Raw genomic sequence first — 25,514 nt, 5'->3', positions numbered from 1 at the left:
TCTGAAAGAGATGGGAATCCCAGACCACCTGACCTGCCTCTTGAGACACCTATATACAGGTCAGGAGGCAACAGTTAGAACTGGACATGAAACAACAGACTGGTTCCAGATAGGAAAAGGAGTACGTCAAGGCTGTATATTGTCACCCTGCTTATTAAACTTATATGCAGAGTACATCATGAGAAACTCTGGGCTGGAAGAAGCACAGGCTGGAATCAAGATTGCCGGGAGAAATATCAGTAACCTCAGATATGCAGATGACACCACCCTTATGGCAGAAAGTGAAGAGGAACCAAAAAGCCTCTTGACGAAGGTGAAAGAGGAGAGTGAAAAAGTTGGCTTAAAGCTCAACATTCAGAAAACGAAGATCATGGCATCTGGTCCCATCACTTCATGGGAAATAGATGGGGAAACTGTGGAAACAGTGTCAGACTTTGTTTTGGGGGGCTCCAAAATCACTGCAGATGGTGATTGCAGCCATGAAATTAAAAGACGCTTACTCCTTGGAAGGAAAGTTATGACCAACCTAGATAGCATATTCAAAAGCAGAGACATTACTTTGCCAACAAAGGTCCATCTAGTCAAGGCTATGGTTTTTCCAGTAGTTGTGTATGGATGTGAGAGTTGAACTGTGAAGAAAGCTGAGTGCCGAAGAATTGATGCTTTTGAACTGTGGTGTTGGAGAAGACTCTTGAGAGTCCCTTGGACTGCAAGGAGATCCAACCAGTCCATCATTCTGGAGATCAGCCCTGGGTGTTCATTGGAGGGACTGATGCTGAAGCTGAAACTCCAGTACTTTGGCCACCTCATGGCAAGAGGTGACTCATTGGAAAAGACTCTAATGCTGGGAGGGATAGGGGGCAGGAGGAGAAGGGGATAACAGAGGATGAGATGGCTGGATGGCATCACCGACTTGATGGACATGACTTTGAGTGAACTCTGGGAGTTGGAGATAGACATGGAGGCCAGGCGTGCTGTGATTCATGGTGTTGCAAAGAGTCAGACACAACTGAGCGACTGAACTGAACTGAACTGAAAGAGTAAGTCATACACATAAATTGTATACTACCAAGCAAATACTGTTTTTCTTAGACAAAGTGTTTTATATTGTTTATAAATGATCTTTATTAATTTATGAAGAGAGGGCTTCTACTGACTAGACTTACTTCAAGGATAATAGTTTAAATTAGACTAAACATTGAAAGTAACAGATATTTTTGAAAAAGGGACATTTGTCGTTTAGACTTAGTAGACAATTCTCTTTTACTGGCCTAATTAGTTTAAAATAAGATTTTTTTTTTTCCCCTATAAGAATAAAATGTTGAAATCAATATAGCTTAATTTTTACCTCTGCATTTCAATAGTGCCTATGTTCTTGCAGGCTTGGGATATGAGGGAAGGTAGTCCTACATATAATTATTAAATAAATTCATGTATATTGACTCAGATATCATATGTAGTTTTTAAGTTGCTTAATTTTAACAGAAAAAAATTTCTGAACATATTGCAGAAAAGTACATATATCTTTCAGCCATATGTGTGAACCTCAATATCTGACAAGATCTGAGTGTACAATTCATATTTTAAAAATTATTTTTATGTATTTTCTTGGTCGTGCTGAGTCTTAGTTTTAGAATCTTCCATCTTTGTGTGGCATGAGGGATCTTTTAGTTCTGGCATGTGGGATCGAGTTTCCTGACCAGATATTGAACCCAGGCCCCAGGCATTAGGAGTATGGAGCCTTAGCCACACTGCAGAAACGCTAGCCACCAGGAAGTCCCTACAAGTGACATTTAATATGAAGAATAAAAGCTTATATTCTCATTTGTAAACCAGTGTAGCCTTCCAGCTTATTTACCACTCTCAAAGGGTATGCCATTCTCTGGTCTCCTGTAAACTTAAGGTTCTTTTACTTTTGTCTTTCTCTTACCTTCACTTGCAGTTGAGAAGTTTAGGTGAATCTACCTCTGTAGGATTTCTTGAATAGTATTCTTTTCATTGGTAGTTCTGGCCAATACTGTCTTTTGTCTAAATTACTCCTGTGGCATTTTCACCACAAAAGACAGTAATTTTCAAAGATGACTTTGTATCACCATCACAGAGGAATAGGGCTCTATGCTTTTAAATAGCTCCTGATGATTTGGTGGGTGATAGGTTTGGAATTACTGGCCTCATAGAAATAACACTGGGCCAGGGGTGAGGCACTTTGGGTTATAGTATAACCATTAATAATCAGTTCACTGATTTTATATCTTGGTTCCTCAGTTTATTTGTTCAACACATTTATATTTTACGTGTCACAAATAATGACTTTGTGAAGATACTTCTAAAAGATGAAAATAATCTAATTATGTAAATCATTATTTTTATCTTATACTTGGCACCTTTTTTTTTAAAATCTGTTAACCCAATCCCAAGCTCCTACTTTCTTCATTAATTGAATAATTTTTGTTGTTTTAAACGTTCTTATGGTCAGTGTGCCAGTTTTTTATTTGGAGATTTGTGTGATCCTCTAGAATCAGGTTTTGTTCTTTAACTGAATTTGTTTTTTTCCACTTTGGGATTCTCCTTGATTCCATTCACTTCCTCGAATGGCCCATTTTCTGTATTCTGCTTTTACGAATTCATTTCTTTCTTTAGAATGGCTTAGAAGTTCCTTCCTTATTGAAATAACATTATGATTAAATATCAGTTTTCATACAGCCTCAGAACTTACATATACATATTTTTTTTGGTATTATATTATCCTGTTCTCTCTCTGTCTATATTTGTCCATATGTATATGTATGTACCTATACACACAGTGTTGTTTTCTCTTCATGATGAGCATCCTCAAATTTGCAAACAAGAAGGAATTTTCTAGATCATCCTTGTCCAAAGTGCTTGCTTCATTTAGGAAAGCTGAATTTTAAGGAAGTTATAGTTTTTTCCCCAGGTCATGCCTTTCTTCAAGTTAGCAAGGTCTGAGCTTACAAAATACCAGCTCATTAATCCTCATTTTAAAATAAATGATCTGCACTTGCTTAAGGTGTGAATAGGAAAACATTAGCATTTTTTTTGTAGTATTTTTTTATGACTCTGACGTCTTCCAGAGATAATAATATTGATAATATTGTCCAGAGATAATATTGTCCTTTAATGAGTTTAAGTTGTTAGAGTGTTCATCATATTAAAGGTACTATTTTAAGCATTTTATTTGCTGAATACGTTGTTCTGTTTTAACCCTTGCTTAACAGTCAGTCCTATGATGTATGTTTTTTGCTTACTCACTAAGTCCTGTCCAACTTGGCCTCCAGGCTTCTCTGTCCATAGTATTTCCCAGGCAAGAATACTAGAGTGGGTTGCTATTTATGAGGTATAGATACTACCATTATTCCCAATTTTAGCTGAAGAAAGTGGATGTTGACTAGATTAAGTATCTTGTTTGATCTCATAAGTGACTGAAACAATAATCAAACTAAGATGTTTATCTTCTGTTTTATCCTCTGTGATATACTGACTTATGTTGAAGTTGGGAGAACTGTAGTTAATCAACTAACTCAAACTTGATTTTAAATGTGTGGAAATGTGGTGATTTGGCCACATGCTGATCAAGAGAAACAAACCATCTTATTTTTAACTGTAATTACATAGAAAGTGGATAAAATAAATACATATGGTAAATAGCATCTTGAATAAATAGGTGCCCTGTTTTCACGTGTTTTTGCTTGCTTGCATTTTATATTTAAATGTTTATGTATATATGTTTAACCTACAACAGTTCTGCATTCTTTTTAGAAATACTTGTCCAGAAAGTGATACCATTGCTTTTATAAAGTTGATTCGTATTTTGGATTTGATGCTATCTCGTCTTTCCTCATTGGTGTTTTTTCTTTAGTTGTAATATAGCAAAAAGATTTCTTTTGTTTTGAGCCTTTTAATTCATTTATTACTTTTTCTCAATTTAGAAACTAGATTATATTCTTTTTTTCCCCAAAAGATGCAATGCATTTTTAAAGATCTGATTTAATTTATAAAGTCAGTTTTGTAAGCATTGTTTTCAGTAGGAAACCCCTAGGTACAGCATTTAATATTCATATTTTTAATAATCCCTGAAGAAAATGGATAGCATTCTGTCTCTAGTTTTTCAGAATAATACTAAATCTTATTTTCATATAAAAATCAGGGCCATAGTTTTTAGTAACCATAACATCTGTGAATCTATGTTTTTTTCCAAAATTTAACCACCACGAGACTTCTGTCATATTTTTATTCTCCAATTGAGAGCTCCATAAAAGAGTTGGAACAGTTTCCGCTTTATTATGTGGATCATGATATTTTTCATAGATTTTACTATGCTCTTTAGGCAATTAAAATCATAAGGCTAAAATAAACACATAATTTACGTTTTTTTCTTAAAATTATTTTATTTCAGTAACTTGGTGAGTTGTGTTTGAATATATCACTCATGTAGCCAGTTAATACATTTGTGGCAGTGGAGTTTTATCTCCCTCTTTTGGAAAGTCAAGGCATGGCATTTTGATTAAGATTGATTCTTTACAGATTTTCAGTTTATATAATTTCCTGAACACATAGGTATAAAAATGAGTATTTTTCTTTGGAGTGGTTTTCCTTTGGAATTTTGGAACATTGATAAAAAACATTAAACTTTTTTTCCCTTTTGCTTTCACTTTTCATCCATATGGTCATATGTTTGTTGAGCATTGGGTACGTAGTACAGGGCATATGATAGGAGTTTCAACCCAGGGAAACCTTGTTTTGAGAATTGCAATGCTTTTATTTTTATTTTAAGAGAGGTCATTTTTACCTTTTTTAAATTATTAAACATGATTTATAATGCCATTAAAAAAAAAACAAAAACAAGACTTAACAACAATTAAGGAATGTAGACAGAAAACAGCAAAGTAGCTCTTCTCAAAATTATCAGCCTGACTCTTCCTCCTACCATTCACTGTTTTAGTTTTTGAGTATTCTTCCTGATCTGTTTCTAGGCATTTATTGACTGTCTTTCTCCTTATCTTTCTGCCTTTCTGTATTTTTATGCTTAAAAAACACACATACACACATAAAACTGTGATTATTTTATGCCTGCTCGTTCTTAGTTTTCTTTTTTCCCCTCACTCTATATCATGCAAAGTTCAAAAGGTACATTACTATTTTGCTTACTTAAATAAACTCCATACACATATGAAGAGAGTGCTATATAAATATATAAGCTGGAAACTGATATTTAAGCATTCTACTTTGGCATACTATTATAAAAAGAAATAAAATCTTATTAATATGCAATGTGTATCACACAAATCTGTTTCTTTTTCTAACTAAAGTAGTTTTATAACAATTTTGTGTTTTCTTGAGGAATTAAGATCAGAGTTCTACCTTCACTACCATTATCTAGGATAGCATTTGTGTTTTTTACCCTCTTTGCTATTTGCAACTGAACCTTAAAAGTGCTTTGAATTTACCTGTGTAAATTGTTCAGTGGTGTTGAGTATCTTGCTGGATGTGGTCTTAGATTTTATTTTGCAGTGCTGCCTACAGACAATGAAGAAGTACTTCAGATTTAAAGATTTTCAATTAATCATTACCATATCCCAAGATGACTACATATATGTTATATAAAAGAAAGTTTTCAAGCGTCAAAAATAGGCTCTTATTTAAAAAGTCTCATGACTAACATTGGTTTGGTAGTTTTCATTTGTTTGCTTAATTTTCATAAATTACTTTCAAAATGTAATTATTTAATCAATTTCCCTAAAAGTTTGAAAATACTACTTCAGTCTGCAGAATCTAAATGGAGTTCATACAACTATATATATATGTGCATATATATATATTACTATTACGAAACATGTTTGTGAACTGCCTCTGAATTTAAGGGAAAAACCTTCAGGCTTTATTTCATATATAAAGTCAGAATTCAATGAAATAGTGCAAATTGAATAATATACAAGTAATGGCTTTTGTTTGTTGCCTTTGGAAGTAACAATGTCATTGACATGCATATTTATATTAAACTGGATTTAGTCCATTATTATGCTAAATATTGTTAGTTTATGATGACCAATTAATTCTATTTTATTAACTTAAGAAGTCACATTTACAGTCCTGTTGAGAGGTTTGAAGCGATGATAATAATGAAGTAATAATCCAGGATGACTTGTACTGCTAATTAGTGGGTGATTTTTGCACACCTCTGTTCATGCAAATATTTTCATCATTCTTTCAAATAAATCTGCAAGTTAGACATGAAAGTACACCTTACCTGTAAATCTTACTGTGGATACTTAAATTTTTTTTTTAAATTTTATATTGAAGTATAGTTGATTAGCAATGTTGTGCTAGTTTCAGATACACAGCAAAGGGATTCAATTATACATATACTTGTATCTATTCTTAAATTCTTTTCCCAATTAGGTTGTTACAGAGTATTAAGTAGAGTTCCCTGTGCTGTACAGTAGATACTTGGTGGTTATCTGTTTTAAATATAGCAGTGTGTACATGTCAGTGTCTTAAGTATTTGGTTGATGATTAAAGCAGTTGTAAGCTATTCTTTAAGCATGGTCTTTTCTTAGTGTAACCATACACTGTGTCATAAATAGTTGTTTCTCAGCTGAGCCTCAATCCTTTCTGTTTATTACTGAGACATGAACTCATTTTAAAATTATTCTATCAAAAGTAATTCTAACATCTGAAGAATTAACCCTGTAGGTGCTTTCTTTTTCATTTCAACACTTTTTTTTTTTTTGTCATTTTAGGCCCAGGTTTGGGCATACCTGTGGCTTCCCTGGTGGTTCAAATAGTAAAGAATCTGCCTGTAGTGTGGGAGACCCAGGCTCAATCCCTGGTTAAGGAAGGTCCCCTGGAGAAAGAAATGGCTACCCACTCCAGTATTCTTGCCCAGAGAATTCCATGGATAGAGGAGCCTGACTGGCTGTGGTCCATGGGGTTGCATAGTTGGACACACCTGAGTGAATAACACTTTCACTTACACTGGTTGTCTTCTAGCGCTGTTACTCTAGACTTATCTTGGGAGTTTTCTATTTTCACCCATCTAATCTTGAAATCTGGTCCATTCTCCTCCAATTCTTTAGGCCTCCACTTTCCAGGTTCTACCTCCAACTTTTTCTTATATGAGCCTGCTTCTCCACTGCTTTTTTCAAACTTACTTTGACTCTATAATATCTCATAATCCAAATTTGATGTATTCTTTTAAACTCTTGCTCTATTTAAAAAAAAACTATCTTTTTCTTATTTTGCATGATAGGAGTACTTTTTTCAAATCCCAGTTTAGGCTCAAAGTATTCTCCCCTTGCCCCCAATATTTTCTTTGTTTCCTCTGAGGACTACTGTGTATTGCCAACATCTGCTTCCTTTTGCATGATAATCATAACAACCCTGCTTATAAAATTTAAATTTTAAATTTAGTTTAAAACCGAATGCAGGATGAAAAGAATTTTCCCCACGCAAACACTTTTTGTGTGATTATTTCTACTGAAAAAGCTGATTCTGAATGTATATGTAATTGTATATAGAGGGATACAAATGGAAATTGAGTCTATGAGCTAATTAATTGTGGCATGTCAGTTGTCTTTGAGGAGAAGGCAATGGCACCCCACTCCAGTACTCCCGCCTGGAAAATCCCATGGACGGAGGAGCCTGATGGGCTTCAGTCCATGGGGTCGCGAAGAGCTGGACATGACTGGGTGACTTCACTTTCATTTTTCACTTTCATGCATTGGAGAAGGAAATGGCAACCCGCTCCAGTGTTCTTGCCTGGAGAATCCCAGGGACGGGGGAGCCTAGTGGGCTGCCGTTTATGGGGTCGCACAGAGTTGGACACGACTGAAGCGACTTAGCAGCAGCAGCAGTTGTCTTTGAGTTTTCTGCTGCTCATGCCTATGTAGATTTATTAGAATTTTATTAGATTAAGTATCATTCAGGGTTCTTAGGCAAAATGACTGATGTCCATATGATTTAACTGAAGTATTAGTTTCTTTCTTCCAGATCTTGCTTGGGTGTGTCAACTAGATGCAGAGACATAGCTGCAAGGGATTGTGAAAAATGTGACTGTAAGCTTTCCATCCTTTCTATAATAGGGGGAAATGCCAGAAAGTGATTTGACTGACTGAAGAGCCAATATCATCTACAACTTTTAAATAAAGACTATAAATGTGATTCCCAAGAATCCCATTGAAAAGTATTGAAAAGACAGTCATCCAATTTTAGTAATGGCATTTAAAGCAACCATGATAAATATCATTTTGCAATATGATTTATGTGATACATATGTGATACATATGTGAGACATATGTGAGACATATGTGAGACATAGTATAGAAATTGTGAAATATTTTAAATGATGGCTAAACTATAGGATAAGATCAGAAACTTGAATAGATTCTCCACACTCTTTTATGAGGTCTTCTTAAGTGCAGTGGAAATTTTTTGATAAATAAATCAGTGAATATTCATGGGTGTACTCAGGACCACAAATGAATAAATTTGGAGCTAGCATGGTTGCCTTTCATGATTGAAAGTTTACAAAATGATTGAGAATAATTAGGGAGATTAGACTATGAAGAATGAAAACAAATTATAATTTATTATTGAATAAGAAATAAAAATTCAAAATAGTTTGAGACAAATTGTATTGCAAAATATGTTTTGTCATCTGCAAAGGTGTTTATTATTATCAAGGTTTAGAAAATAGGTTCCCTATAACTTTAGTGTTGGTTTTCTTTCTTGGGTGATAAATTTTTAAAAGTAAAAATCTATGCTTTTATAATTGTAACACTGGCCCCTGTGGCTCCTTAGTCTTCTGCTTTCTCAGGTCTAGCTTTTATCTCCTAAGATACTAGATTGCAGCCACAGAATCAGAATCAAGGGTGACAGGTTAGGGTAGTGATAATGGATAGAATTAGGACTCGAGCATCTTTGTTTTTAAATGTTCCTCATGTGGTTCTCAACTATTCATCCAAGGTTGCAAACTGCTTACAAAGACACATATAAAAGTCTAATACTCTCTTTACTGAATTCAGGGGACATGTTCATGTTCTAAACATGTCACAGTTCAGCATATACAAATCAATTTCCACAAATGTTTAATTCCCTCTGTTAAGGCCACAAGGGAATGTATAATACACGTTGGAAAGATAACTATAAAACGTTCTCTTTTTCTTTTTTAGTGCTTATGGAAGTGAATCACAGGTATCTAGAAAATTAAACTGTCCATAAATACATGTTCCCTGATTGCTCCCTTTATGTGAACATTGATTCTAGAAATACTTTAAATGTATTAGCAGACTCTCTTTCTCTTGTATCCATGTACTGTGAAATATCTTGCATTTATTTTACAGTCTTTAATTCTTTTGTCCTTCAATATGGGCATAGTAGATTTTAAATATGATTATAAAATCTGGAAATTTGAACACTTTCATTTTTCTTTAGGAGTATCATTTTTAATAAATAGTATTTGCAGTATTTGATCTTTTATTGATGCGTTAGGAAACAGAGGAAAATCACATTTTGTTACTGTTTAGGTGGGTGTTATTTTTAGTTATAGTTAATAGAAGTATTTGCATTTTGGCCAAGTAATAATAGTGAATTCAAATAATAATACCTACAGGACCTTTTTTGCATGGTAATGTACATACTATATAATCTTTTTATGATTTGAATATTTGCATTTAGGCTGAATTCTTTTATTGAGTGGCACAGTTAAGTGTATGTTAAATATCAACATTAATTTTTAATCCTCTTCAATGTAAAGCTTTTTTTTACTCTTCATTCTGTTCATCTTTAACATCTTTCAAATATGCCAGTAAGCCATAAATTTCCCCAAGTGACTCAGTATGCTCCTGATTGGAAAAAAAAAAAAAAATTTTTTTTTGGTATGTATCCTATGCTTATAGTCGCTCAGTCATGTCTGACTCTGCGACTCTGTGATCTGTAGCCCACCAGGCTCCTTTGTCCATGGGGATTCTCCAGGCCAGAATATTGGAGTAGGTTGCCATGCCCTTCTCCAGGGGATCTTCCCAACTCAGGGATTGAACCCAGGTCTCCTGCATTTCAGGTGGATTCTTTACCAGCTGAGCTACCAGGGTAGTCTTTGAGTAAAATAAATATTATATGTGTAAGATATGCAATCTTATACATATAATATTTATTTTATGAAGTATATATTTATACATTTGAAAACAGTGAACCATAAGTCACTGCAGTTCAGCCCATTATTGTCTGAGCCTTCATGCAGAAGTCAGGTGGGCATCCTGTGTGCTTTATTGAGTTTCCCTGCTTCTCCAGAGAGCTTGTCACACTTGGAGATCAAAGTTCATTTGCTGTTCTGTGCCTTCGCTATCTACATAAGATGGGACTATCTATGTTTAATAATTTAAATACACTTCAGTTGGGGACTGCATTGTGGAGACTCATATTATTTTTCACTACTTTTTCCCATTGTTGCTATCAGTTGATAAGAAATTATCCAAATGCATATTTCGAGTTTCATATCTCACATGTGCTCATTATCTGTTTCTCATATTGTTGTCTGTTTAATCACTTGCTCATTAGATGGGTGTACTGTGTATTTTGTAATTCATACATACCTGTTTTAGCTTTTCCTCTGATAGAACCTGCACTTTGCAAAATATGTGACTTTTGTGGAAGGAAAGAGTGAGAGTGTTTTACCCCGTATTATTAAACCTTAATTTACAGAGAATATTTAAATGTTACTCTGAATTCTTTTCATTATTAACTGTTTTCTTTATTTAACAGTCATTAGTTACATTCTTAGAGATAGTCTCAATGTATATTTAAGTATATGTGTTTTCTCAAAAGATCTTATGACTTTTAGAATTACATATTCTATATTTAGTTTCTGGAGTTTTTCTAAATTTCTGTTAAGGTGGTAAATGAATTCTCTCCCAACCCCTACACTTTATATTTTACTTCATTACAGTAGCACTTAGAGTGATTGTTTAAGAATCATGTTCTTTTTTTTTAAATGATTCAACTTATCACCATATAGATTTTTATAATTATACTTAATGAAGTATTTTAAAGTGAGTTTTGACTCATCCTATGATAATACCTCTCCCATCTAGCACTTCTAAAACTACTTCTTAATATTTTTTGTTGGTGTTATACCAGATTATACCTGTGTTTACTTAATAGAATTCTAGCCTTCACTGCCCATGGGTGAGTCTCTTTAAAGCACACCTTTTTCAGTACTGAAAACTCACTGATTTTTTTTCCCCTTTTCATGGCTTTTTTTTCTTTTATTACTGTATTGATCGCCCAACATCTTAGAAGTTTAAATCCTATATTTTTATATCATGGGTAATTCATTTGTTTTCTAGTCTAAGTCACCTAATCAATCTTTACCAGATTACAACATTGCAGCTTTGTTCCTATTCTTTTCTCTTAAGAGTAGTTATACTCACTTGCTCAGGGATGTTTTCAATGCCAGCTTCCTAAATCTTGCATAATCCCTTTGGATTTTGTCTTTTTGTAGTGATGTCACTTTATAAGGTTTTTGTTCATGTAATGGACCTGAAATGAAGCAAACACTTTATCAGTTCTACTTAGTTGTTTGTTTCTTTAAAGATTTGCCTCAGGCAAAAGACAGTAACACAAAAATATATTATTGTTGTAATAATTTTTAACTAGGCTAGAAGGCTGGGAAACTGGGATGGAAACCTATGGGAGTAATACTCCTTTTTATGGATACAGGAGCATATGTCTCTCTAAATCATTCTAAATAAGGACCTGTTTTTAGGAGAAACCGTTACTGATCTTCATTTATTTCTTTTGGGCAATATTCCGCAGTTTCTTTTCTCTCAGGTGTAAGTATTACAGAAGTGAATGTTTTTATCTCTGTAATCCTACAATTGCTGTTAAGTCAGGAGCAAAGTAGCTATAAGGTATAGTCAAAAATAGTCTCTATTCTGTGCATAGGTAACCTTTATGCAACAATTTGATACAATTTGATCTAATGCTCATTTTTGTCATATTATAAATTTATTTTTTCGTAGCTAGTGTGTTTAACCTTTTCTTTTAAGGCATTTTTTTTTTTTAGTGCCTTCATTTTCATTAGAGAAATCCTTTAACTGTTCCTACTCAAGCTATTGTTACATGACTTAACCTTGAAAATTTTCTTATTTCTTATTAAAAATGGGAAAAAAAACCCAAAACCCTGACTTGTGATGGTGTGTTTTAAAGTAAATTTTATTCAAAGCTTAGGGAACTGAAATGCAAAAGTAGGAAGTCAAGAAACACCTGGAGTAACAGGCACATTTGACCTTGGAGTACAGAATGAAGAAAAGCAAAGGCTAATAGAGTTTTGCCAAGAGAATGCACTGATCATAGCAAACACCCTCTTCCACAAAACAAGAGAAGACTCCATCACCAGATGGCCGACACCAAAATCAGATTGATTATATTCTTTGCAGCCAAAGATGGAGAAGCTGTATACAGTCAGCAAAAACAAGACCGGGAGCTGACTGTAGCTCAGATCATGAACTACTTATTGCCAAATTCAGACTGAAATTGAAGAAAGTGGGGAAAGCCACTAGGCCATTCAGGTATGACCTAAATAAAATCCCTTATGACTATACAGTGGAAATGAGAAATAGATTTAAGAGACTAGATTTTATAGAGTACCTGATGAACTATGGCCGGAGGTTCGTGACATTGTACAGGAGACAGGAATCAAGACAATCCCCAAGAAAAAGAAATGCAAAAAAGCAAAATGGCTGTCTGGGGAGGCTTTACAAGTAGCTGTGAAAAGAAGGGAAGTGAAAAGCAAAGGAGAAAAGGAAAGATATTCCCATTTGACTGCAGAATTCCAAAGAATAGCAAGGAGAGATAAGAAAGCCTTCCTCAGAGATCAATGCAAAGAAATAGAGGGAAACAATAGAATGGGAAAGACTAGCGATCTCTTCAAGAAAATTAGAGATACCAAGGGAACATTTCATGAAAAGATGGGCTCAATAAAGGACAGAAATGCTAGGGACCTAACAGAAGCAGAAGATATTAAGAAGAGTTGGCAAGAATACACAGAAGAACTGTACAAAAAAGATCTTCATGACCCAGAAAATCATGATGGTGTGGTCACTGACCTAGATCCAGACATCCTGGAATGTGAAGTCAAGTGGGCCTTAGGAAGCATCACTACGAACAAAGCTGGTGGAGGTGATGGAATTCCAGTTGAGCTATTTCAAATCCTGAAAGATGATGCTGTGAAAGTGCTGCACTCAATATGCCAGCAAATTTGGAAAACTCAGCAATGGCCACAGGACTGGAAAAGGTCAGTTTTCATTCCAATCCCAAAGAAAGGCAATGCCAAAGAATGCTCAAACTACCGCACAATTGCACTCATCTCACACGCTAGTAAAGTAATGCTCAAAATTCTCCAAGCCAGGCTTCAGCAATACATGAACCATCAACTTCCACATGTTGAAGCTAGATTTAGAAAAGGCAGAGGAACCAGAGATCAAATTGCCAAAATCCGTTGGATCATTGAAAAAGCAAGAGAGTTCCAGAAAAACATATATTTCTGCTTTATTTTCTATGCCTAAGCCCTTGACTGTATGGATCATAATAAACTGTGGAAAATTCTTCAAAAGATGGGAATCCCAGGCCACCTGACCTGCCTCTTGAGAAATCTATATGCAGGTCAGGAAGCAACAGTTAGAACTGGACATGGAACAACAGACTGGTTCCAAATGGGGAAAGGAGGACGTCAAGGCTGTATATTGTCACCCTGCTTATTAAACTTATATGCAGAGTACATCATGAAAAACGTTGGGCTGGATGAAGCACAAGCTGGAATCAAGATTGCCGGGAGAAATATCAATAACCTCAGATATGCAGATGATACTCCCCTTATGGCAGAAAGTAAAGAACTAAAGAGCCTCTTGATGAAAGTGAAAGAGGAGAGTGAAAAAGTTGGCTTAAAGCTCAACATTCAGAAAACAAAGATCATGGCATCTGGTCCCATCACTTCATGGGAAATAGATGGGGAAACAGTGGAAACAGTGTCAGACTTTATTTTGCGGTGCTCCAAAATCACTGCAGATGGTGACTGCAGCTATGAAATTCAAAGACGCTTACTCCTTGGAAGTAAAGTTATGACCAACCCAGATAGCATATTCAAAAGCAGAGACGTTACTTTGCCAACAAAGGTCCGTCTAGTCAAGGCTATGGTTTTTCCAGTGGTCATGTATGGATGTGAGAGTTGGACTGTGAAGAAAGCTGAGCACCAAAGAATTGATGCTTTTGAACTGTGGTGTTAGAGAAGACTCTTGAGAGTCCCTTGGACTGCAAGGAGATCCAACCAGTCCATCCTAAATGAGATCAGTCCTGAGTGTTTATTGGAAGGACTGATGTTGAAGCTGAAACTCCAATACTTTGGCCACCTGATGCGAAGAGCTGACTCATTTGAAAAGACCCTGATGCTAGGAAAAATTGAGGTCATGAGGAGAAGGGGACCTCAGAGGATGTGATGGATGGATGGCATCACCAACTCAATGGACATTAGTTTGGGTGAATTCTGGAAGTTGGTGATGGATAGGCAGGCCTGGCATGCTGTAGCCCATGGATCGCAAAGAGCCAGACATGACTGTGTGACTGAACTGAAGTGTAAATAATGGGAGCCAGTGAAAATTCATCAGTAGATTACTGCTTTTGAAAGTCAACTGATTTCTGTCTTTTCTTTGTCAAGCTACTAGCAAGAATATTGCCGTTTCTTTTATTTTGTATAATGTCCAGTATTGCTTAACATAAGAACTTAAGAGACTCAGTCTAATCATTTAATCTCTTTTCTACCTCCCTCAATCTCTGAGCATTGTAGATGTTAAGGACATCACAGGGTGTGACAGTTTTTTATGATAATTTTATATGCATATAGTTTGTTTAAATTTGTTTAATTGAAAATTATTGTTAGCTATGAAACAGAGATGGACATCTCTAAAGTATATGAACTGTAATATCCAGAAAAATTAAAAGGAAATGTTTAAAATGTCAAATTACAAAGTAATTTTATTGGTAAGCATATCAGGCTCAATATCTAAATAATGATAATGTCAATTTTAGCTCATATATAATTCTAATCTATATATTTTTACCAATGTATTATATGTCATTTTATAAAAGTTTATCCACATAATACATTTATATTTGAGGACCTTATTATTATTAGAAAATTATAATTTTCTAAAAAATAATAATAATTATTATTATGTTATTAAAAAGCTGCCTTGATACTTTTATCAGTGTCTTAGCTTTCTTTTCTCATTAGTTGAAATATAAACTCAAGTCACAATAAAATAAGTAGCCTTTTAATATTAGATAGTGTTTCAGATATTCCTAATTAGAAATCGTAGAATGAAATATTATTATTATTGTCAACTGATTATTTATTTAAATAGTCTAATCTCAGTTAAAGGAAACAAATATATCAAGAATTGGGTAAAAAAAAAATAGCCCGTTAGCTTCTTCTTACATTAAATTTTATGTGTATCATGTAAAGAGTGACTTTTTTGTTCAACCTCTGGAAATAATTACATGGGAGTAGTCTAGCAGCCAAAGCTGCATATTACAAATTCATGTTTTTGGAAGGCTCTCATCAATTGTGAAGCTCAGCAATGATGACCTACAGTCCATGGGGTCACAAAGAATCAGACATGACTTAGCAACTAAACAACAATAACAGTTCCTTTTTTAATGCTCTTTTTTATTTTTTCCCCACTCCGTTCTAAAAGTTACTTTAAATTATTATATGTTCTTCCTTTATATATTTATCTTTCTCTTTACATATATTTTTTTCATATTTTAAAAACATACAATATAACACTGATATTTAGCACTGCATGTTGGTATGATTGCACCTCTTGTTTTTTGAAATATGTATATGTTATCAATTATATATTTTTATATTATATGCTTATATATTTATATATTACATATAATATCAATTACTTTAGATATTATTTAATGAGGTTATTTAAAAGAATTCATTGCTTCATAAAGTAGAAGTTACTTTGCTTCTTTTAACTTTGACCTGTACTCTATTAAATAGTTATCTTTATAATATTTTTCTTTTCACCTGCTTTTTTTTTTAAAAAAAAGATTTTCTTCATAGAATGTAGTTGTGATTTTGCTAATATAACCTGGGCAAATTGAATTGTATTTCTTGATATCTATGCCTTTTCTCTTGATTTGCTACATTCAGTCATGAAACTGAGAGTTACATGCAATACCAGTTTACAGAATATACTAACACTTCTAACCGGTTGAACACGTCCTCTGTTTTCATATAAAATTGTTAGCCACCTGACAAGCATCTTATCTCACTGATTTTCCAGTTCCAAGAAACAATATCCTTTGACAAGAAGCATTTCAAAAGATATTCCAGGATTGAATGAATATACACACAGACATAATTATTTTTACTTCTTCCCTATTTTACCAAACTATTTCTTATATTTTATATTCAAGTTTTAAATGTCAGTTTGTAAATAAAACTTGACTTCATATACTTCATTAAGTCAATTTGAGTTTTTCTCAGGTAGAAGTTTATTTTATTCACTCCTTAATTTCATAATGTTTTTTGATGTTAACCTCCCATGTCAATGAAATAATTTGACTCATTGAAAATGGAGTCTAATGTCATGTTTACTAAGTTACAAAATATTATAATTACATAAATTATCAATTTCCCCTACAACATTCATCATATTATTTTCTTTAGTATATTCTTTTAAAGTGATTTGATTTTTTTGGAGTGATATATGATGATATTAATATAATTTTTAAACCTTTGTTTTTAACACTTATACACACACATATGTGCAACTTGAGCACAAGTCCACAAATGTGTTCACAATTATGTAATTAACCTATTGGCAATCCTTATCAAAATACTTTTCTTCTGGTTATAGAAGCTCTACAAGGAAATAAATTGATAGCAATAAAGAAAGATACAACTGGAAAATAAAAGCTATTATTAATTTATCTATCCATAGGCAACCATCTCAGTATTTTTTCTGTTTCTTAAATAGTTTTTAGTCTCTGAGTTTGTAAGTATTCACATTAGGAAGATACTTGCTGGTGGCTCAGATAGTAAAAGCATCTGCCTACAATGCGGGAGACCTGGGTTCTGTCCCTGGGTTGAGAAGATCCCCTGGAGAAGGAAATGGCAACCCACTCCAGTACTCTTGTCTGGAAAATCCCTAGGGTGGAGGAGCCTGGTAGGACTCCTGGACTCCTGGTGGACCCCTGGTAGGACTGTAGGCTACAGTCCATGGGGTCGCAAAGGGTAGGACATGACTGAGGGACTTCACTTTTCACTTTTCATGCATTCTTTTGTATAAATTGAAAGAATTTTCTTGTAACCTTCAATATAATTTACTGTATAAATTTTAACAAGCATACACTATTCAAACATTCTCTTTTTGCTAATAAATATAATACTAATAGGTAACAATATAGTTCTTTTGGCACTTCTCTGATTATTTTCACAGGGCAAACTTCTATAATTAGAACTGCTGAGTCATTGAGAATTACTTTTTAAAAAATTTTAGAGTCATTTTGTCAAATTGCTGTTTAGATACTCATGCTGTTTTATACTCATATTATTAGTGAATAAGATTTTCAGTTTGCTAGTACTGAGTAACTGAGAAAGCGATGGCACCCCACTCCAGTACTCTTGCCTGGAAAATCTGATGGATGGAGGAGCCTGGTAGGCTGCAGTTTGATGCATTGGAGAAGGAAATGGCAGCCCACTCCAGTGTTCTTGCCTGGAGAATCCCAGGGACGGGCGAGCCTGGTGGGCTGCCGTCTATGGGGTCACACAGAATCGGACACGACTGAAGCAACTTAGCAGCAGCAGCAGCAGTACTGAGTAAAGGCTTCTGTCCATCAACTGTTAGACTTTATTGTTGAAAAATCAGTCAAGCTAGCTCTTTCTTTTCAATTTGCCATATAACATGTGCTATTTTGAAGTTGTAAATTAATGATATAAAGTCTTATTTCATCTAAAAAATCTTTTATCTGAATCTGAACTCAAGCAAGCACAAATTCAGGAAGTGTACTCATCTCTCCCCTTTCTCCCTCCGAAAAGATTTTGGGAGCAGAGTTTAGTCCAGAAAAGCCGTATTTTTCACCCATTGGATTGTCTCTCAAGTTTGAGTTATTTAGATTTACTATAAGACTCTTGAGCTTCCCTTGTGGCTCAGCTGGTAAAGAATCCGCCCGCAATGCGGGAGACCCTGGTTCGACTCCTGGGTTAGGAAGATCCCCTAGAGAAGAGAAATGCTACCCTCTCCAGTATTCTGGCTTGGAGAATTCAATGGACTGTATAGTCCATGCGGTTGCAAAGAGTTGAACAGGACTGAGCGACTTTCACTTTCATAATACACTTAGTTGGTTATTACAACAATTTAGAAATAACAAATCAAAGGCGAAGAGAGGTGGCTACTCTCAGCGAGTATATTTCCTAGGAAAACCTAAACTTTTGTAGCAGAAATCCCTTCAATTCAGGAGCCTGAAGAATTGAGAACTTTATTTCCCTTCTCTGTAATGATTACAGTAAAATGATCCAGATTTGGTGGGAAGCGTTGTTTTACATATCATTCAGAGATCCAGGCTCTACTTTTATTGCTAAAAAAAAAAAAAGGAAAGAATTGGATAATTGAAAGTTTCCACGTCAACCATCAACATTATAAAAATTGATGAATAAGAATGTCTAATATAAAACACTAATAGAAATGAAGAAATAGGACTTTTGGTAACAAAAATATTAAAGTCATTCAAGAATGAGTAAATAATCCATTGTTAGGTATAGGATTTTATTTTGTTGTACCTTCAAGCTGATGAGTTAACCTGTTACTGTTTCATGGATTCTGGTAGAAAACACAGGACTCCTGAATCAGAGACTTGCACTAGTTCCCCTCGTTTGCAGTAGTTCCCCTTGTCTTCCAAGTCTTATAGGGATGATGCTGTGTGGTCTATATTGATGCTATGCACACAGTTTGCCTCATAGCTGAGGAGTATTTACCTTCTGTTATAGAAGCCTTAAGGAAGCCTGTCCATTGTGTTCATGGAAAACATTATCTCATTCCTCAGGGTTGCATGCCACAAACACAGTTCTGAGAAATGGCCTCTCTAATCAATAGGACCTTATATAGTTAGTATATCCAGCAAAATATGTAGGAGTGAGGAAGACCCATAGAAGGAATCTTCCTTCCAGCTTCTATTACTCAGTAGCCTCCAAAGACATTCATGTGTACTGTAAGATAAGTAATTTTCCGAAGAATGTGGAAATTATATTCAGCATAAGGAAATTCTATATGTTCTTTGCTTGAAGTTTTAAATATTCTGTCTGCCAGCAGATACCTTGAAAAATAATAATTGATTCATGATTAACCTTTGGGGGAATTGCAGAGTCATTTGCAAAAAAGAGAAAAGATAGGTGGATGGATCAGGCAGGGTGCTATTCATGGAAAACCAATTTTTGGTATTTCATTTCCCATAGCCTGTCCTGGATTGATGAGTGAGCAAAAGGCCTTTTCTCACGTATAACACTGTGTGTATTATACTAGAAAAGTACATGACTTAAGGAACACATTTTGAAAGATAAAATACTCCTTTACACTGTTGATCTTATTCATTTATGTTTTTGTGATAATTATTTGAATAATAGCAGTACTTAGCTGTGATAGGCTTTAATAAGTGGGAGGCATAACTAAAGAGATAAAATTGAACTCATGTAAGTTAGACATTTCTTTTTACCACTCACCTGTCCCCTCCATCTTAAATCATGATTTATTCTTTTTCTGTGTCTGAGGGAAGTGCCATGAAAGTCTGTTAAGCAAAAGGAAGTGAGTGTCAGAAGCTCTGCTCAGCTTTTAGTTCTACCACTTGGTAACTTTGGGACTCTGGCTGCTCATTTAATCTCACTTAATATTTGGGTTATAAAGATTCACTGGAATCAAGTGAGATATGACTGTGAAAGTCCTTTCTAAAGTATAAAGAATTCTACAAATATTTAATTACCAATATTTATGCATACTTGAGCTTTTCTCAATTAAAGGAGACTGAGGAATATGTTTTTGTTCAATGCTTAGAGTGTGCTGGTCACTCAGCATTTAGATCAGTTCCTGATCTGAACATTTTTTGTTACATGCTGCCTGCTTTTGGAAGGCTTAATTAATTTTTAAAAAAAGCTTTAAAAAACTATATTCTAGTCACTTGGAAACTCTGTTCATGTAGCTCACTTTGCTGTCTAACCATGCTGATAAATTCAAAGTCCTATATTCAGTACTAAGTCTAAACTGGTGGATTCTGTAAAAATTGCCTTTGCATTTTTATTGTTATTTTTTGTACTGACAGCATTAGTGATACTATTGGCAAATATAGAAATAAATGGCTAAAAAGGAAAATGTTTGGTTTCATATGGTAAAGCATACTTGGAATAAGGTGTACAAGAAGTAAAATAAAAAATATTTGAAAGGTAGTGTTTGTCTACATAATGCAATTATTAATCAAAACCCATTTTTCTCATTTAGCCTCTTGAAAATGTTATCATTAATTGCTATGAAAAGAAAAAGGAAGAGATAGTGATATAACTCATCACCTTTTTTTTTTTAACATAGTAAGATTCATTCCTTCTGTTGATTGATTTATTCACAGTAGCTTGCAATAATATTCATGTCTTTTTGCTATCTACTCTATGCTTACTTTAATTAACTACTATAATGGTTGGTTGGCAATGATGGAAATTGCCAGAGAATCATAAAATATTCAAGCTGGAGATGACTTTAAGGATCATATACCATGGCAGATGAGGAGAGCAAGGTTCATAGAATTTTAACATCCTTAAGGTCACACATCTGGATGGCAGTGTAGATTCTTAAGCTCATTCCTCCGTTCCTTCCTTGCCACAGTGTTCATAGGCTATCATGCATTAGCTTAGAGTTTTGCAAGTATTTTAAGGCAATAACTTCTTGTTCTCTTTTTAGCTTGTTATCAGGAGTAAAAGTGGAGAAATCTTGTACCGTATTTCACCGTGGGCGAAGTATGTGACTCGTGAAGGCAGTAATGTGAACTATGATTGGATACACTGGGATCCAGAATACTCGTATAAAGTGAGAACAACACATCTTTAAATAAATGCTTGCCCAATATTCCTAGGAAAATTAATTTTTACTTTTATAACTTTTATAGTCATGTTCAACTTCTCTTTTCACCATCGATTTAATATTTTACATCATAGTGCACCTGTTTGCTATACATATATCAAAGCCCATCATCTGTAGCCAATAAAATGTAAAAGTGAGTTTTTATTTGAGCGTGTGTTTCTGAAATAGGGGTAGGGCAGAACAGTAAATCTCTGTGTACTACCTGATAAGGAATACTGATTTTTAAACATTTTAAATAAAATTTCAATTAATCAAAGACTCCAGTGGTGTAATATTTCTCACTGTCTGGGTCTGAAGCAGAATCAGGGTCCTTAGGAACAATGAAGACGTCTCGTGAATGTATGTTTTTTCATGAATGTATTAATTGAAGTAATTAAAAAAATAATAATTAATTTATTTTAATTGGAGGCTAATTACTTTACAATATTGTATTGGTTTTTGCCATACATTGACATGAATCAGCCATGGGTATACATGTGTTCCCATCCTGAACACCCCCCCCACCTCCCTCATCCCATCCTTCAGGGTCATTCCAGTGCACTGGCCCGAGTGCTCTGTCTCATCCATCAAACCTGGGCTGGCGATCTGTTTCACATTAATTGAAGTAATTTTTTAAGGCTGTCTTACTGACAAGAGTTATAAGTATCTTTGAGCTCAATTTTCTATCCTTTAAGTTATTGAAGCTTGTTGATAAACGCTTTGCATTTAATCATTATATATGCATTTCACAGTTCTTATGTTTTCTCTAAGGCTTAGGCTCAAAATATATCTTCACTCAGTGATAAGCCATAAGTCATTGCATGACTTCTCTTTTAAAATACGTCTATTACCATGATCCTAACAAGGATTTTTTTTTCCCAAAAGAAAATTTAATGGAGGTAGACAGTGCCTTTCATATGTGAAAGTAGTTTCAAAGTGTTTGAGTTAATTCATCGTTTCATTTAACATGCTTAATCGGTTAGTGTCATATCTGCATTTTTGGTCTAATTCTCTATGTAATTTTAATATTCTGTAGTTTAAACATTCCAAACCAAAGAAGCCAAAAGGTCTACGAATTTATGAATCTCACGTGGGAATTTCTTCCTATGAAGGAAAAATAGCTTCTTATAAACATTTTACATGCAATGTACTACCAAGAATCAAAGACCTTGGTAAGTAATAACTGTGATTTTTATTCAGATAAAATTTTAATGAGTCTGTTCTCTTATTAGAAAAGCTAATTACAAGTGTCTTTTTTGTGTTAAGAGATTAAATATGTAATAGAAATGCATTTTATTTTAGGCTTCTCAAATTGCCTTGTAATAGTGATAGCATAGAAAAGAGAAATGGAATAAAGATAGAACATAAGAATTCAAGATATTATTCCAATTTCAATTTTAAGTAATGTGAATTGATGGCTTCCAAAATTGTAGATAAATACATAAGCATAATTACTTTTCTGCAGAAGAGAATTTTTATCAATTTAAGTGGTCATTGATTATAGCCGGTTCGGTTTAGTCTGTTAGGGAAAAAGATCTTACATTTGTAAGTAACTGGAACTCATTTTGTTTCAGAGTCACTGTAGATATGGCTTCTGTTAGGATGACTTATCTGCCAGATATTTATGGCACATCTTTCTGTGTGAGACACGTTGTTCTATATGTTTGTATATTGTAGTCTAATGACAGACCCTGTCTCATGGGAACAAACAAGAGAGTGAATAGTATAATGTCAGATTATTGATTGGGAATGCTCTGTTATCTTCTTTTTATAGGTTTTTTTCTCATCATTTCACAGCATATTAGCACCTGCTCCAGTAGCTAGGCAGAAAGATAAACTACATTTAATTAGTCTGTTTCTAATAGGCAGTCCACATTTTGGCTAGAGGAAAGTCTCGCATGATGAAGTTTTCATTTATATAGGCATTTTGATTACCTGAGATGGTGAGGTCAGGTTCCAGAAAGCATAATTAATTAAATGTATGGAGAAGTTAATGTGAATTATATTTAATAGATATTATATTAAGGTTGTTATATTTGAGATGTTCTTTCATCTCATACTGTAATAAATTGTTTATGACCTATATCTAACAGAACTTTCAGCAGAACAGACATTTTCTTTTTCTTTGTGCTTAAATTTCATAGTCCACGACTCTCGCCATAAATAATTTTGTTGTTGTTCAGTCACTAAGTCATGTCCAACTCTGCTACCCTATGGACTACAGCATGCCAGACTTCCCTGTCCTTCACCATCTCCTGGAGTTTGTTAAATAAGTTTAGGAATGGTTAATGACATAAAATGAATAATAAAATATATAAGTTGATATTTGCTCATAAGATTAATACTTATTACATAATGGAGAAATAAACAACACACTCTATATTTTGTTATTAAGTATTATACTTGACATATTATTGAGCAATAGTTTACACACATATTTAAACTGAGAGAGTTAATTTGTTTCTTTTTTAACAGCAAAGCTAAAGGTAATACCATTTCAACAGATTCTGAATCATGGAGTTTATATTGTCCTTTAAACTTATGAATCCCTACTTCTGAATGTGAATTTATACTTGTTCCAGTGTTAATTATGTACTAAAATATGTGCACAAGAAATTATACTAAAATGAATTAGATTTTGAGAACAGAATAGGAATATTTTCTATGTACATGTACACTGCAGAAGACAGTCAAATCATATTTGAAAATTTTACCAAATTTTTCTTTGAAGAAAAATAATTTTTTAGTTTTTTAAGAAGACCAAAATTTACTCTACTCTGATTATTTGCTTACATTAAAAACACATTAATAAGTATTTTTAAGTATTAAGAACTTTTAAAAATACATACGTATCTTTTTGAGCCAGTTCATTTAGAGTTAAAGCAAAACATTTGCAGATAGATTAAGGAAAGATGTATGTGTGTGTACTTGTGTGTATGTGCACACAGGTTTACACATGGATGACTGTGAGTAATTTTTTAGGTGCTAGAAACACCTAAAAATGGAAAATGGAAGTGGAAAGTGGAAGCATTAATGCTGGCTTCATAAAAGCCACCTTTTAGAAAAATTGATTTGATGGTATATCTTAGGCTAGAAATAAGAGAAATATAAAGGAAAAGGTGAAATAATGTACATGGCATGCAATCAGTTACTTTTATTTGGCTTTCATAATCTTCGAAATGAATATTACAAGTGCAACTGAAGTTTAGCATATGCAGATTGTCATCTTTAATATTCTAAAGCCAAATTAAGAGTATATTTGCATATCATTTATAACTTGTTAAAATGAAGACATTTCAAATAGCTAGACTATAACCCTCAAGAACTAACTGTCCAATTTTGTGTTAGAAGGTCAGACAAAAAAAGATGTTAAAGTAGTAGAACTTTTTAAAATGACCAGACATTAGATTGTGTGTGAAACTTAATGCCTTTTAAACAGGGGGCTGTGTTTATATATATTTTTTATTACTTTTTTTATATGTGGCTTTTAATCTCTATTTGACCTTTGCTTATACAGGATATAATTGTATTCAGTTGATGGCGATCATGGAACATGCTTACTATGCCAGTTTTGGTTACCAAATCACAAGCTTCTTTGCAGCTTCAAGGTAAAATGAAGGACATGATATCCATTTTCTTATGTGAACAAAAAACTTTAAAAAATGGAATGAATTTCTGTATTTCATATGGTGTCTTATGACCTACTTTAAGGTTAACAGAGTTAATAAAATCTGAGCATTTTCTTTTAAGATCATAGATTCTTCTCTCATCAAACCTTAGAGACTAGCCTGTTTTAAGATTGCTTTTCATGAAATGATTTCTGGTACAGAAAATTCAGTTAGCCTGCTGAAATTGTCATGTTTGGAGGCTAAGCTTTAGTCAGAAAATACTGACTTAGTGAAGCCCCTTGCTAGAGCCCATATCCTTTTCTGGAAAGAGACTCAGTTATGTAGGAAGGTAACTGAGAAGGCCCTTGGTGGGATTTATACTGCCCGTAGAACTGTCCTTCTTCCCAGGTTAAAATCCAAGGAATATGACTCTCTGAGCAGAAAAACATCAGAGGGTCCTGTGCAGTTGGAGAGGTACTGATCTGAATGACCACAGGTTGCTCAAGTCCAACTTTGCCTCATGGAGCTTACAGTGTGGTGGCATGTAAACATCAATCCAGCTGTTGTTGTTCAGTTGCTAAGTAGTGTCTGAGTCTTTGTTAACCCATGGACTACAGCACACCAGGCTTTCCTGTCCTTCACCATCTCCGGAGTTTGCTCAAACTCATGTCCTTTGATTCAGTAATGCCATCCAACCATCTCATCCTCTGTGGTCCCCTTTTCC

The 25,514-nt window shown here is 34.1% G+C and overlaps 1 protein-coding gene across 2 annotated transcripts in view; it reads left to right on the top strand.

Annotated features, from left to right (window-relative positions):
• The window catches only part of GBE1 (1,4-alpha-glucan branching enzyme 1), a 318,328-nt gene that overhangs the window by 132,306 nt on the left and 160,508 nt on the right, over positions 1-25,514 (top strand). For both annotated transcript variants that reach the window (XM_025282385.3, XM_025282389.3), the window contains exons 4-6: positions 21,024-21,149; positions 22,219-22,354; positions 24,700-24,790. In XM_025282385.3, coding sequence (XP_025138170.3) covers positions 21,024-21,149; positions 22,219-22,354; positions 24,700-24,790 — 353 coding nt within the window. The remainder of the gene's footprint in view (positions 1-21,023; positions 21,150-22,218; positions 22,355-24,699; positions 24,791-25,514) is intronic.

Source organism: Bubalus bubalis, chromosome 1 (assembly GCF_019923935.1).
Source record: "Bubalus bubalis isolate 160015118507 breed Murrah chromosome 1, NDDB_SH_1, whole genome shotgun sequence".
In the NCBI taxonomy this organism is placed as follows: Eukaryota; Metazoa; Chordata; class Mammalia; order Artiodactyla; family Bovidae; genus Bubalus; species Bubalus bubalis.
This window is presented reverse-complemented; position numbering and strand designations above follow the sequence as displayed.